This window comes from Penicillium canescens (assembly GCF_028828765.1).
Source record: "Penicillium canescens strain IBT 15451 chromosome Unknown utg000006l_segment0_segment0, whole genome shotgun sequence".
NCBI lineage: Eukaryota > Fungi > Ascomycota > Eurotiomycetes > Eurotiales > Aspergillaceae > Penicillium > Penicillium canescens.
This window is the reverse complement of record NW_026703968.1, coordinates 604346-617877: the sequence shown is the minus strand read 5'-3', so window position 1 is coordinate 617877 and position 13532 is coordinate 604346. Positions and strand designations below refer to the sequence as shown.

Below are 13532 nucleotides of genomic sequence, written 5' to 3'. Positions count from 1 at the left end.
GTCACCCTTCATCAAGTAAAGCAGGACTTCCCCCTCGTGACTATCTAGCGATGCACTCGGAGTCAGTATCTTTAGCGATACGTAGCGCCGGCGTTACTGATTTCGGGCTAGCCAAATTGTTGAATATCCACCAAACCCAAGCTTGTGAACGACAGTGTAGCGGCCACTACAAAAGGTACCTCCGATGGGAGTTGGGTGGTATCCGCGGGGCACATGGTCCTCGAGATATTCAACATCTACCTTAGGATAGTATATATCTTCTATTGGTAGATCTGACGAGTCAGATATGGCATAAAGGCATCGGAATGGGTGTGGTGACGGAAAGGCTTTGTGATGATGGCTCATGTTTGGTGTGAATGGCAAACGGCGCGAGAGGGTATTCTGATTTCGTCGACGAAGTATCGTGTGCTGGCAGAATGAGAGCGAGTCTCCGGCCAGGGTTCATGTTCATGTTACTATCCTTGGAGGTTGATCAAGTGACACGAGAACCCAAACAATATCCTTGACCTTGGAACGCGTCAGAGTAACTGTGGCCATGTATGTGAATATAAAACACCTTAAATTTTGCCTTTAACCTATCACAAAAAACAGACTAATCTTTCTCAGAGATGCCGATATGTTTCCGATGGGTGACTCAGCTTACCAATTTACATACATCAAACAATTGACCAGATCTCAGCCAGGAACATGGGTCACCACTCCTCGCTTTAGATCACGTTGTGAGGCTGAAGATTGAGATTGAGATTTCGAGGTTGCCAGGCTGATAGGTAGTGAGGTTGAAGAGTAAGTGTTATACCTTACATATAATAGTTCTAGAAATGGAAGAGTATTCGGGATGCCCAGGGGTGAGCAGGGAGCAATAAAACGGAAAAGGAAAGCCAAGATTCGCTAGATAGTATCCGGTACATATGCAAGCTTCCATATGATACATGAATCCAAATCCGTTCAAATTCCAATTCTTCCCCAAGCTTCAAAATAGCACTCCACTTCCTACTGGGCACCAGCCGCAAGGGCACCTCGCCCACCACGACCTCTACCACGGGATCCATTGCCACGGCCACGACCACGACCACGTCCACGATCCATTCCTTGCGGTGGGGGAACCTGGCTGTAGTTCTGGGGGCGGAAGTTGGGGTTGTTCTGGACAACGCCCTCGCTGGGGTCGCTGTTGTCCACTGAGGTATAGCCGCCTCGGTTGCCGTTGAAGCCTCCACGGCCACGGGGACCGCGAGGAGGACCACCGTTGGCGTGAGGACGGAAGGGAAGGTTGGCATGTTGGCCGTTGTTCAAACCTCCGCGACCTCCACGTCCGCCTCCGTTGCCCTGTCCGGATACAGCACCACGGAAAGAGCCTCTCAGGGGAGGTGGGGTGGCTGCGTTCTGCAGCTGTCCTTGGCCACCGGGGCCCAAGGGTGCACCGTAACCGGCAACAGTCAAAGGAGTAGGGGTCTGCTGGGTCTGCTGACTGGTTGCAGCACGGGAGCTGGTGATCAACTGGCGGTAGGAGATGTTGAGAGCAGACGAGGCCAAGACAGTCTGACCGCGGAATGGCGAGCATCGGCCGCCCAATGTAGTACCGCTCATGAATGAGACGTCAAAGACAACATCCAACAGAAGGGTACGTGGGGTTCTAGTGAGACCGACAACAGTGCCGCGAGTAGCGATCGGCACCTTGCCAGAATCTTGAGCGTAGACGATGCGGTCACCAAGCTTGAAAGTCTGGTTTCCGAGACGATGCTCAACATCGGCAGGGCGAAGGAGGGCACTGCGGGGGACACCGCGGACCTTCTTCGGCTGCATCTGTGGCTGACCCAGATTGAGGTTATCGGCATCCTGCTCGATCAGTTGCACGATGTCCGAGTCAAGTTGTTCAGCGTCAAGAGGGACCCTCTCGAAATTCTTGGCTTCGACAGACTTCAGCCAATCTTTGATTTCCTTGATCTTCAGAAGAGCAGTCTCCTCAGGGTAGAAATCAGTCGGCGAGTAACGGTCACCCTGGGGGTTGCGCTGGATACCAGCAATGAATTCGGGGAAGTTGATCATGTACTGCTGGATCAGGTCGATTGCCTTCTGGCTGAACTCCCAGCCCGTCTCTCCACGACGGGAGTATCCGAGAACCTTCTGTTGCTTGGCCTGGAACTTCAAGTTGAGACCAAGGTTTGCACGAGTACCCTCAACATCAACGGTGAAAGAAGATGTAATCTTGGCCAGAACCAACGGGTTGAGACGAAGGCTACGGGCAATAGCGTATGAAGGCATGTAAGGGCAAAGTTGCTCAGCCTGTCTGACACGTTCACGTCCGAACTCGGGTTCACGACCTTTCACGGCCGCGATCAAACCATTTACCTTTCCATCCTCGTGCCCACCAATATGAACTGGTCTTCCGTAGTTGAAGTCACCCAAGAAGAAGGCACGGCTGCCCTCTGGGAATTCTTCTTCGATAGGGATGGCCTCGCGCTCAATGAAACGCTCATCGGGGTTGATCACATCATCAACAACAACCTGCAAAGCATAGTCTGTCTCCTGGCCGGGAATATCGGCAAACTCCTTGATGGTGGCACCTGCGTCCGTCTTGGACATACCCTTGAGGAGTTGAATGTGGACCAGGGACTCGACATCTCCGATGATCATTGCCAGACGCTTACTGTAGGTGTTCTCAATCTTACTGGCCTTCTTCTTCCACTGCTCAATCTGTTGAGGGGTGTGAGGGATAGACACAGGGTGTTGTTCGCCTGGAGGGAGGATATAATCAAACAGCTCGTCCGAGACACGAACCACGAGAGCCTCCTGCAAGAATGGGTATCCCACATGGACACGTTTCCCGATTTTCGTTTTGGCTAGTTCAACGCTAGACCGACTACCGGGGTCAAGAAGGGTGATAACCTGGCTCTCATTTCGGCTATCTTGTTGGAAAACGCAGACTCCGTGGAAGCCCAGTTGTCCATGATGAGGCAGAGTTTTGATGGTAGGGAAGCCAGCCAGCGCGGCTTGGCCTAGATGCACACCGTCCATCAAACCAGCATATGGCTCTAATCCATCCATAGCGGGAAGGTCGAAGATGTTCTCAATGCAGCGGCAGTTTGGAAGGTCAGGGAACACGCCAGGCATTGAAGAGGGGTAGATAAAGTTCACATCAGGGGAATAGGTGAACTTGAGACTGGTGCCAAAGTCGTTTCTTCCCTTCTCGTCCGCAGAAAGCAAATGCTCCTTGGTCTTAAGCGCTGACAAAAGTCGCTTTTCGTCGATAAATGGAATTTTGACCACAGCCTCCCACTCCATCTTTTTGCCGTTCATGTCGAGATCGAAATCACGGGGGTAGAAATCGTAGATAGGAGATTCAGGCGAGGTCATCAGATCCCAATAGGCAGTAGGAACGATCTTCTTACTGCGGTCTGGCAAGACACCCATGAGCTGGTCAAACGGCCGGAAAGGCTGTCCCAGCTGGAAGTTCATGTCTGCATCCAGACCAAACTTCACATCTATTCAACTGTTAGCAATAAGATAAAATCAGGAATGCAGTGCCACTCACCAGAGATCATAGGAGCATAGTGATACTGGAAGAACCAAGGCCATGATGCGATACCACGGTAATAGTAGAACAAGACCCACTGCAGTCCTTGCACATAGTTCCGCGCAAGCTTCTTCATCTCCTCCTGGTTGTCAAGGCCCCAACCGAACTTGGAGCGGTAATAGTTATCTTTCCACTCGTGGAACTTGGCGTCATATTTCTTCTCCGCCGCCTCCTGGGCCTCCTCGGGGGTCATCTCTTGTACCTTGGCCTTTTCGTATTTCCGAATGATGCGGTGGACAGCCATTGATGCTTCTTCATCCTCGTCATCCTCGTCGTCTCCATCGCTTTGGGGCTGAGGGAGCTGAAGTCTCATGAATCGGTCGCCGTTCTCGTTATCGATAGAAGACCAAGACAAGCGAAGCTCATCCGCAAGGCGTTCAACGAAGCTACGGTCACGAGCGGGGAGTGTAGGAGGAAGGTCAAGAGGTTCGGAGGCCTTATCAGACCGGTTCAGAACGTACTTCTTGACCGTCTTGAGAATGTCCTTCTGGGCCGGAGTGAGGGTAAGCTCCTTTGGTTTTTGTTGTAGTTCGAGAGATCCGTCGTTTTTCTTGGATTTGATCCATTGGGCATCGGAGTTTTCAGCCTCAAAGAATCGATGCTCGACGCCACTCAATGCCTCCACAAGCATGCCCAAGCGTTGGACGTTGATAACACCCTGCTCGTTGATGTAACCGCCCATTTTTGGCAGTACTTCCTTGTAGAGTTTGAACATGAGGGCAAGAGCACCTTCGTTGATGTGTAAGTTCGGCAAGTTGGGTAAGAAATCGTTTCCGACAAAGAATGCCATGAGGATGAAATCATCAATAACACGCTCCATATCGAATGGGAAATCTAAAACACCTTCCTGCTCTAGCTCCTGGAATTCCAATTCCAGGTACTCGCGAACCATGCTGAGATGCAGCAAATAAAAGTTTTGATGTTCCAGTTCTTTGGGCTTCTTCGAAACTTGGCGACCAAAGGTCACTTCTTCACGAAGAAGACAAAAGTGGGGGTCATGGCTGAGAAGTCCCAGCATGATCAGATCGGCATCGAGACCGTAAAGACAGTGGCGAACATTGGATTCATAGTTGGGCTGCGCTTTCGAGCAACGAATGTATTCCATGATCTTGTGTTCTCCTTCTCCGGGGACCTCGTGACCAGAGAGCACAATTTCAACACCTTGCCAGTCAGTGTCCTCCGAGATCTTTTTGTTGATGAAGTACTTGAGTTGTTGCGTCAATTTCTGCATGAACTCCGTACCGGGCGTGATGCAGTTGCTGTCGAAGGCATCTTCCTTGGGCATTTCCAGCCCCTGCTGAATAGCCTTCTCCTTCGCATTCTCTGCATCTAATGCAGTTCGGAATCGACGGGCACGTTGTTGGTTCATCTTCGCACGCGGGGCGACACCATCAACGGCCATGTAGAAAAGTTTCTTGGGCTTAATCTTGCCAAACAAATGCTCGATATAATTGAAGATGGCAATGAACATCTGATCCTCCGTCATTCGGAAGGTTGGGGAATCGCTGTCACTATGCGTACAGTTATGGATAATGCCGTTCATATCGAGGTATAAGCTGTCGAATTCCGGTATCCGGCTTTCTGCGATCAGCATCGAGATCGCGGGATACCGCTCACTCAACCAGCGGAAGAATTTTGGGACACCCATGATGAGATCTGGGCCAGTTCAAATGATATTTCGTCAGAGGAAACGACCGTAGTCGAGGGTTCGTAAGAGTCGAGATCGTAGAGGGGTACTCGTAAAGGATTGAAGCAGAAATGCGACAAAAGGTGAGATCATCCAGTGACTCAGTGAATCTGGGACAGAAAAGTGCGCCGAGGGACTGCAGTCCTGAAGAGGATGAGGACGTGCAGCGATAGCTAAAAAGTAAGAAGAAGGAAATGGGAACGTAACGCGAAAAGTGACGAAATTGACGCTGTTCGGAGTGTATGATGCGGCACCAAAAGCTGGCGAGCTATTCCCACGATGCTGTTTCTTGGCTATACCGCCTACCAAATAGGACTAGCGCAAATGCCAAGACCTTTTACGCGGTTGCGCGTTGGGCTCGTTCTCCTTCGCATATCGCAACCCTCTAATCCATATTCTCTTTTTCTTTCGTTTTTCGCTCTACACATATTGGCGGTCATGGATCCCTATGAAGAGGAGAATGGTGTGTTTCAATAACCTCGCAGACTGCTAGAAGTCCCAATCTAATAATGTCTAGGTGCTGGTGACGAGCATGAGAAGGACCAGGACCAGGATCACGATACGGAGCACACCGACGAGAAGATCATCAATGAAGGTAGCTATACTGAGCGCCTTTCCAATTTACCCAATGGTAGCCAGCGCTAATTTTCAATGCGCGCAGAGTACAAAACATGGAAGAAGAATGCGCCATTCCTCTATGACATGATCCTGAGCACGGCACTAGAATGGCCGACACTTACAACACAGTGGCTGCCAGATAAGCAAGAGTATGCTCCAAGTTCACCCATCGTGATTGTCGATCTAACCAAGCACCTCTTTAGAGTCCCAGACAAGCCCTACTCGACCCATCGTCTTCTCATTGGCACACATACCACTGGCGAAGCGCAGAATTACCTTCAAATTGCGCATGTTCAGCTTCCTAACCCCAATGCCCCGAATCCCGATGACTACGATGAGGATAAGGGAGAGATTGGCGGCTACGGTGGAAGTTCCAAGAAGCCCCAGATGGAAATCAAATTCAACATCGTTCAGAAGATCGACCACAAGGGCGAGGTAAACAAGGCCCGCTACCAGCCCCAGAATCCTAATATCATTGCGACGATGTGCACGGATGGACGAGTGATGATATGGGATCGCTCGAAGCACCCGAGCTTGCCAACCGGCACAGTGAACCCTCAAATGGAGCTTCTAGGCCACGAGGCCGAAGGCTTTGGGCTTAGCTGGAACCCCCACGTAGCTGGCCACCTTGCGACAGGTAGCGAGGATAAGACTGTTCGACTCTGGTAAGCATTGATTGTCTCAAGGGACGGCATTTCAACCAGCAACTGACCGAGCTGGACCGCAGGGATATTACCACATACACCAAGGGTAACAAGGCAGTTCGACCAAGCCGCACCTTCACTCACCACTCATCGATCGTCAACGACGTTCAACACCACCCTCTTCATTCCTCCCTCATCGGAACCGTCTCCGATGACATCACGCTTCAGATCCTTGACACCCGTCAAGATGACTCTACACGTGCGGCTGCCTCAGCTGATGGCCAGCATCGCGATGCTATCAACTCCATCTCCTTCAACCCGGCGGCCGAGACAATCCTGGCCACAGGCTCTGCTGATAAGACCATCGGAATCTGGGATCTCCGCAACCTGAAGTCGAAGCTACACTCGCTAGAGGGTCACACTGACTCGGTTCAGTCGATCTCGTGGCATCCATTCGAGGAGTCAGTCCTGGCCAGTTCCAGCTACGACCGCAAGATTATGTTCTGGGACCTCAGCCGAGCAGGCGAGGAGCAAACGCCGGAGGATGCCCAGGATGGGCCACCAGAGCTGTATGTGGCACTGTATCTTGCTTGTATTGATCTATTTGAGCTGATCACTGACTTTATCCCAGGCTATTTATGCACGGTGGACACACAAACCGTATCTCTGACTTCAGCTGGAACCTTAGTGACCCCTGGGTTCTTTGCTCTGCTGCTGAGGACAATCTATTGCAGGTGTGGAAGGTGGCCGATGCCATCGTGGGCAAGGATCTGGACGATGTGCCCACTGAAGAGCTGGAGGCGTGATATTTTCTTAACATGCAGATGCCCATTCAATTATTTGCCATATCGGTGTTTCTTCGGTGCAGACGAGTCAAGGACAATAATGAGTAACTATTCAAAATACCAATCCTTTGATATACAATCTATGGTACTCCTTGTCAAACTTAGGCTCTGCAGTGAGCTTTCCCTGATCTTTTTGTGGCGCTCCAATGATCCAATAGACCGTTAACGAGGCAACCACGGGCTGTCCAGGTTTCTAGCCAGCCATGTCTTAGGTGAAAATTCTGCAAAGCTCCTGTCGAAACATAACATGATAGAGTGGCTAAATATATATCTGGGAATAATGGCAAGTGACAATCAAATAGCACTCTAGTGCGCTATTTAACTCACTAGGGTATTACCAGCACCGAGCCAACCAGTCTTATATGATACCACAAGGATTATAACAAATCAAACAGTGTATGGGTTAAAGGGCTTAGCTGGGTATGCCATTTGATCCTACGGGACTATCAACAGGATTTGCATTTCATCTTAATGATTCACCGAATAGGGCTGAGGCTATATACATGGGTAAGCGAGTTTGCCTATTGACGTATTAGAACCATACTAACTTTGTGACTTTAAAAAGCAATGTACAGCCCATCACATGCATGCTGCAAACATGTAGGCCTTCTGTAAGTGGGACGTGATCGACATGGCAGATAACGATAGCCCGGGCGGTGAATAAAATTGGGGGGCAGAGCGGGGGGAAAAAGAAGGTTAGCGTCCCGTGAGGCAACTAATCTGACCAAAATTTCTTCTGTAAGATTAGAATTTCTTATTTTCTGCTATATCATCGAGAAACGGTGATTGCTATTTTATACTTCGTCAACGACATTCTCATACACATCATGGGTTCTGGTTCCCCTCCAGCCTCGAAGCCGTCAGCTATTCCGTCCCACATGTTGAATGGAAGCTCTCCCCTGCAGCGATCGTCCACCGGTCACCGTGATGAGCGTGAGCGTGAGAGCCTCAATTCTTCTATCCGTTCCTCTTTTGAACCCCGAGTTCCCCTGCAATTTGCACCCGAGACTGTAGCTGCCGTCCCCACCGAGTCCACTTCCGCTGCATCGGTGCCAATTCGCAACGTTGTCCCAGTCCGGTGCGTACCTGACGATATATTCGCCATACGTGGCCTATCGTTCACCTCTTGCTAACCGGTTGGATACAGACCTACTTTGAATGACCCTCCCCGCGACCCCCGGGATGAAGGCGGCCCATTAACCCCTCCGGCCACCGTCAGCCGCCCTGCCAGCCCCTACACAATGAACCCACCCATCGACTTTGATGGCCTTAGCTGGCCTTGTAAGTGATGCCAGCTACACTTCTGAACACTATACCCACGGGAATTGTATCTAATCAGTGCAATCAGGCCCCGGAACTAGACAGCGGCTGGAGTCGACCCCGGAGGAGACCGACCAACGAATTGAGAAGCTGTCCGGAGCTATCCGGACCATTCTTGAATGTATCGGAGAGGATCCCGAGAGAGAAGGTCTTCGCGAGACCCCGGAGAGATACGCCAAGGCCATGCTCTACTTCACCAAGGGCTATGAGGAGAACGTTCGGGATCTGGTCAACGGCGCCGTCTTCCACGAGGACCACGACGAGTTGGTCATTGTCAAGGATATCGACGTTTTCTCGCTTTGCGAACACCACATGGTTCCCTTCACTGGAAAGGTATGAATCATTGATATCCAAGTTGCGCGATCTTTCCTGACCTCATTTAGATGCACATTGGATATATCCCTGACCGTCGTGTCCTTGGCCTGTCCAAGCTGGCTCGTCTGGCAGAGATGTTCTCTCGCAGACTTCAAGTCCAGGAGCGCTTGACCAAGCAAGTTGCCCTTGCCATTTCGGAAGTCCTCAAGCCTCGTGGTGTAGGTGTCGTCATGGAGTCTTCTCACCTTTGCATGGTCATGCGTGGCGTGCAGAAGGTCAGCAGCACCACGACTACCAGCTGCATGCTTGGATGCATGCGGTCCAGCGCTAAGACTCGAGAGGAGTTCTTGACGCTCCTCAACCGCAGATAATGACCCATGTCATCAACCCCGTGCTTAATTATGGGGCGCTGATTTACGGATTCCGGAGTTTTGGCGGTTACCTTTCAACAGGTTTTGGGTGCTCTTGCTTTTTTTCCTTTTCAATGTAGAGCGTGAACTGGTGTTTCTCTGTCTTGTCTAATGTTTGCATATACTTCGGCATCATCTGCCCTGTTATGTCATGTTCCCTTGTTCTATGAAGTTATGTTCTCGCAATCTGCCTGACGACTTCACAACATGATGGAACCCTCTCCTTGATCAACAAAGGAGAGAGAAAAAGAAAATCCTACTAACACTACCCTCAAGAGGCCTTTGCTATCTAGCCGTGAGTTTCAACCTCGATCTCAATGATGCTGGCAAGGCTGTTTCAACACTTGATTCCCCCACTTTGTATGACTATTCCTACCTAGGAATCATTTTTTCCTTCTTTATCTTTGTATATGTGCTACGTACCAGTGTTCTTCCCATTTTGTCTTGTTTCGTCACTCAGGAATAAGCGGAATTATGCATATCCTGAACAAATCTCCAAGTAACCATTGCCAGGGACCAGCATGGGAAAACGAGGACTTCTTGAGTTATCTCCAAAGTGCCCCGTTGAGCGTTTGAAATTGGAACGGCTAAGTGGTGCTTGCCTCTTATGATTCTGGTTATTCGCCAGAACAAATTCTCAAATACGACAAGATATCCCGAGCGAGACGAGCATACGGGCCTGCGACACCACTATACGGGCATATAATCCTCACTTCAGGAGCCTGTGCAAATAAGCATACGATAACGTTACATATCTCGCACTTCGTTTATTACACTTATCTTCACCCATCTTTTTGTCCCACCTCCCTCTTTCCCCTTTCGACCTCAACCTTGCTTTCTTCCACCTTTCCATCCTGCTCCACCGTTATTTCCATACTCTCTTTCTGCACAAATACGTGCAGTATCTGCACCTCTGCACCTCCCAGCGCTTCATCAACTCCCAGCTACTGCCGGCCACTGCCTGTGGCATCTTCACTTCACGATCAGTTCCACCGCTGAAGTGGTCACCAGCCCGAAATTACCGTAAGTCTCTTGCTCATGTCTGATCTACTCTCCCAATCTGCCTCATACCCATATGCCTGTTCCATGACACCCTGCCTATACTGGCGGTGCAACCGGCACCTGTGCATAGAGTTCACCCTGTCAGTCAGGTTGGGCTCAACACCGGGCCCGACTACCGGCAGTTGTCTTATATAATAAGCGGAGTCTGACGGGTTTTGACGTCCTGTTCTCGTTACATTACGTTCGGCCTCACAAGACCGCTGCCTTTGGCAGAAACGAGTGACACAAAGTTCTTTGTTTACGTTTCGTTCTGCTGCTGCTTTCCCTATCCCAAACACTGAGCATATGTCATTGGCATTTGTTGTGGATCATACCGGCTGTTTGACCGCATACTGACAATTTGCCTGAAAAGTCGAGCCCCCCAGCCCTATCTGCCGAAGCCTCAAAACTCCCTGAAAAACAAAAAAGCAAATAAGAAAAAGGAAAGGTAAAACAGCAAAAAGGATACATCGAATCATCATGAGTGATCGTGCAGAGCGTCCAGCCGCTCAAGGCTCCATGACTGGCTCTGACAGAGACGAGTCTCCCAGTCCTGGACACCAGTCACCCTCTTTTCAGCCACAAAATCCACCAGTGATCCTGGACCCCATTAACACGTTCCAAGGCCGTATGCGACTTGACTCAGGCCCGATTACTCCTCGTACCGAACGAGCAGCCGTGGAGCCATCAACTATGAGACCTGGCCCAAATCCTGAAGCTGTTGCGACTCAATCTATTGAGCTGCTGCTGCCTGAGTCTTTCGAAGTCCCGATCATGCTCGACGATCCAATGTACCGTGCAGCTTCTGATCGTGTGCTACCACCAGTGTCTCCTTTGCCTGCGGAAAACCCCTCTGTTACGGTTCCCAACCCCAACACCGTGTCACCTACACGTGGTACATCCTTTGCATCTCGATTCGGCCAGCCAGGATCGTCATCGTCACCAGCTCCATGGCCCGAAGGTGCTGTGCCATATTCTCCTGAGCGCATGCTGGAAGCATGGCTCGTCCGGCAGCAGCTGCTTGTTGGCATCCCAATTGACCAACTCCAGCCAATGACTACCCCTGGTCGAGGCCGCACCCACCAGACACCTCCATGGATCATCATCACCCCCGAAGGCGCTCATATTGTGGCTATTCCACCTGCGAGGTTTCATGGTGTCATGCAGCCTATCCCCCGTGTTCCTTGGTTGCCGGCTCCCTCTACCGCACTAAGCCCGCCTCCTGCTGCACCGACTCTTGACGCACCAATTGCCCCTGAAGTTTCGACTCTCTCTGCTACGTCAACTTCATCTGCTGTACCCAGTGCCGCTGCTGAGCGCAATCGAGATATGAGATCAGTCTTGGAAATGCATCACCGTTTGGCAATATCGCGCTTGGCTGAATCCGTTTCATCTGCTCGCATAAATCCACACGCTGCTTCACCAACTCTGTCTGTTCCCTCCGGTCCCACTATTGATCCACCTCCTCGTGAGGCGGAAGTGCGTCTTCGCTTACCCAGTCCGGTCGCCTCGTCACTCTCGCCTGTAGTGTCGAATCCGACCCTGGCGGTGCGCTCCATTTCGTCTGATTCAGCTACCATGAGAAATCCCCGTCCGGTAAGACCGCGCACCCCTTCACCAGAGTTGCCTGCCTCCTCGGTGCCGCCTGGCGTGTTGACACCGCGTATGACATTGCGCACCACTCCTGATTCGTCTACTGTGAGGGATCCACGACCTCGTCCGACAATACTGCACGCCTCTGCGCCTACTTCGTCCATCTCATCGGCCCCGCTTTTTGCGGTGTCTAATCCACGACTAGCAGCAAGGCGACCCCCTGGGTTTAGCTTATCTGCTTCGAGGGATCCACGTCCGAGATTGACGCATTGCCGTTTGACTAACACGGCTATCTTTTCGGGTCGCCTTTTTACGTATCCTCCACGCCCAAGCACACCACGCCCGCCGCCTATTAATCCAGCCCGTGGGTCATCACGCAGACCAGATGCAGGGTCTATGGGTGGTGTGAACCAGGCTGACAATGCTTCTCGCGAGGGATCTACTCCGGCTGGAGATATTCCTCTTCAAGTTACTCGAGCAGTTTCCGATGAGGCTAGCAATATTCATCGCCAGACTCCTTTTGGAGGAGGTGACGGATGTTGGGCACCGTTTCCCACATTTGATCTCTTGGACAACGAAATTGGCAAAGACGGGGTATTTCCTGAAGATACACAGACCCCTGAAGAAATTTCAACTTCTCAGGTCAAATGCTTCCCACCTACCAATCCATATTTCTCTCTCCACAGCAGACTAGTACGGTCAATTTCCAATCACCCCATAGAGCCCCTCTTTATGGGAGTGTTGACGGACAACCTAGGTGTCTTGGGGCTAAATCCTGCAGGTGAAGGTTTTATTCTCAATCTTTTTCCAAGAGATGGCCCTGACCGTAAGACTTTCTTTGCATCGATCCCAGAGTTTGCCGAAAAAGCTCTTCCAAGCCCGAATGAAGACGCGATGGGTGACAGCTCTTTCTCTCTTGGCGATCCTTTCGTTGGAATTTTCGAAATCCTTGCACTTATTGCAGGTCACCTCACACGCGCAGACCTTGAAACTCTTGCAATCACAAGCACTGGCCTACGAAAGTTCGTTTGGCGACACATGTTCAGTGAAGTCTTCCTGTTACAATCACATGAGACACAGCGCAACCCTCGGAAACATACGCCATCTCCGCATTGGACAGGTTGGCATCGCTGGGAGGAGCCTATTCCCATTGCGTACCCATGGATAACGTGGGAAGTCCGATGCCTCATGAGTAGTGGGATTGACTTTGTGCAGTATCCTGTCTACTATCCCGTTCGCTTTGTCCACATCAATCTCAATTCATTTGCTCCCAGTCCAATCCAACGTTGGGGATTGATCCCTTTGGATATCTTGACAAACGATGAATATACGCACCGTCAACTGGACAGTTCACTCACCTTGGAGGTGTACGAAGCTCCTGATGTGAATGATTCTCTTTACAGGGCAGATGAGATGCAACAGTTCCTGGGCGAGCAGTGTGCCTTGCCCAAGTAGATGCCCACTGACCGACCTTTGCAATGACAATCT

The 13532-nt window shown here is 50.9% G+C and overlaps 4 protein-coding genes across 4 annotated transcripts; 3 read left to right on the top strand and 1 right to left on the bottom strand.

The window, feature by feature from the left end:
- Positions 1–990: 990 nt before the first annotated feature.
- N7446_009163 (chromatin-binding exonuclease XRN1) lies at positions 991–5219 on the bottom strand (the record flags this gene model as incomplete). The annotated part of the gene is made up of 2 exons (XM_058517908.1): positions 991–3479; positions 3530–5219. The coding sequence occupies 2 exons, from the start codon at positions 5217–5219 to the stop codon at positions 991–993; spliced, it is 4179 nt and encodes a 1392-aa protein (XP_058368696.1).
- A 477-nt stretch (positions 5220–5696) lies between these two features.
- On the top strand, positions 5697–7326 carry N7446_009162 (WD repeat RBAP46/RBAP48/MSI1 family protein; the record flags this gene model as incomplete). Its single annotated transcript, XM_058517907.1, has 6 exons — positions 5697–5721; positions 5776–5853; positions 5920–6025; positions 6080–6541; positions 6604–7089; positions 7152–7326. The coding sequence occupies 6 exons, from the start codon at positions 5697–5699 to the stop codon at positions 7324–7326; spliced, it is 1332 nt and encodes a 443-aa protein (XP_058368695.1).
- An 866-nt stretch (positions 7327–8192) lies between these two features.
- On the top strand, positions 8193–9371 carry N7446_009161 (GTP cyclohydrolase I; the record flags this gene model as incomplete). Its single annotated transcript, XM_058517906.1, has 4 exons — positions 8193–8443; positions 8513–8646; positions 8714–9018; positions 9069–9371. 4 exons carry the CDS (start codon positions 8193–8195, stop codon positions 9369–9371), a joined length of 993 nt encoding a protein of 330 aa, XP_058368694.1.
- Positions 9372–10931: 1560 nt separating this feature from the next.
- Positions 10932–13499, top strand: N7446_009160 (uncharacterized protein; the record flags this gene model as incomplete). Its single annotated transcript, XM_058517905.1, has 1 exon — positions 10932–13499. The coding sequence occupies one exon, from the start codon at positions 10932–10934 to the stop codon at positions 13497–13499; it is 2568 nt and encodes an 855-aa protein (XP_058368693.1).
- Between the last annotated feature and the right edge of the window lie 33 nt (positions 13500–13532).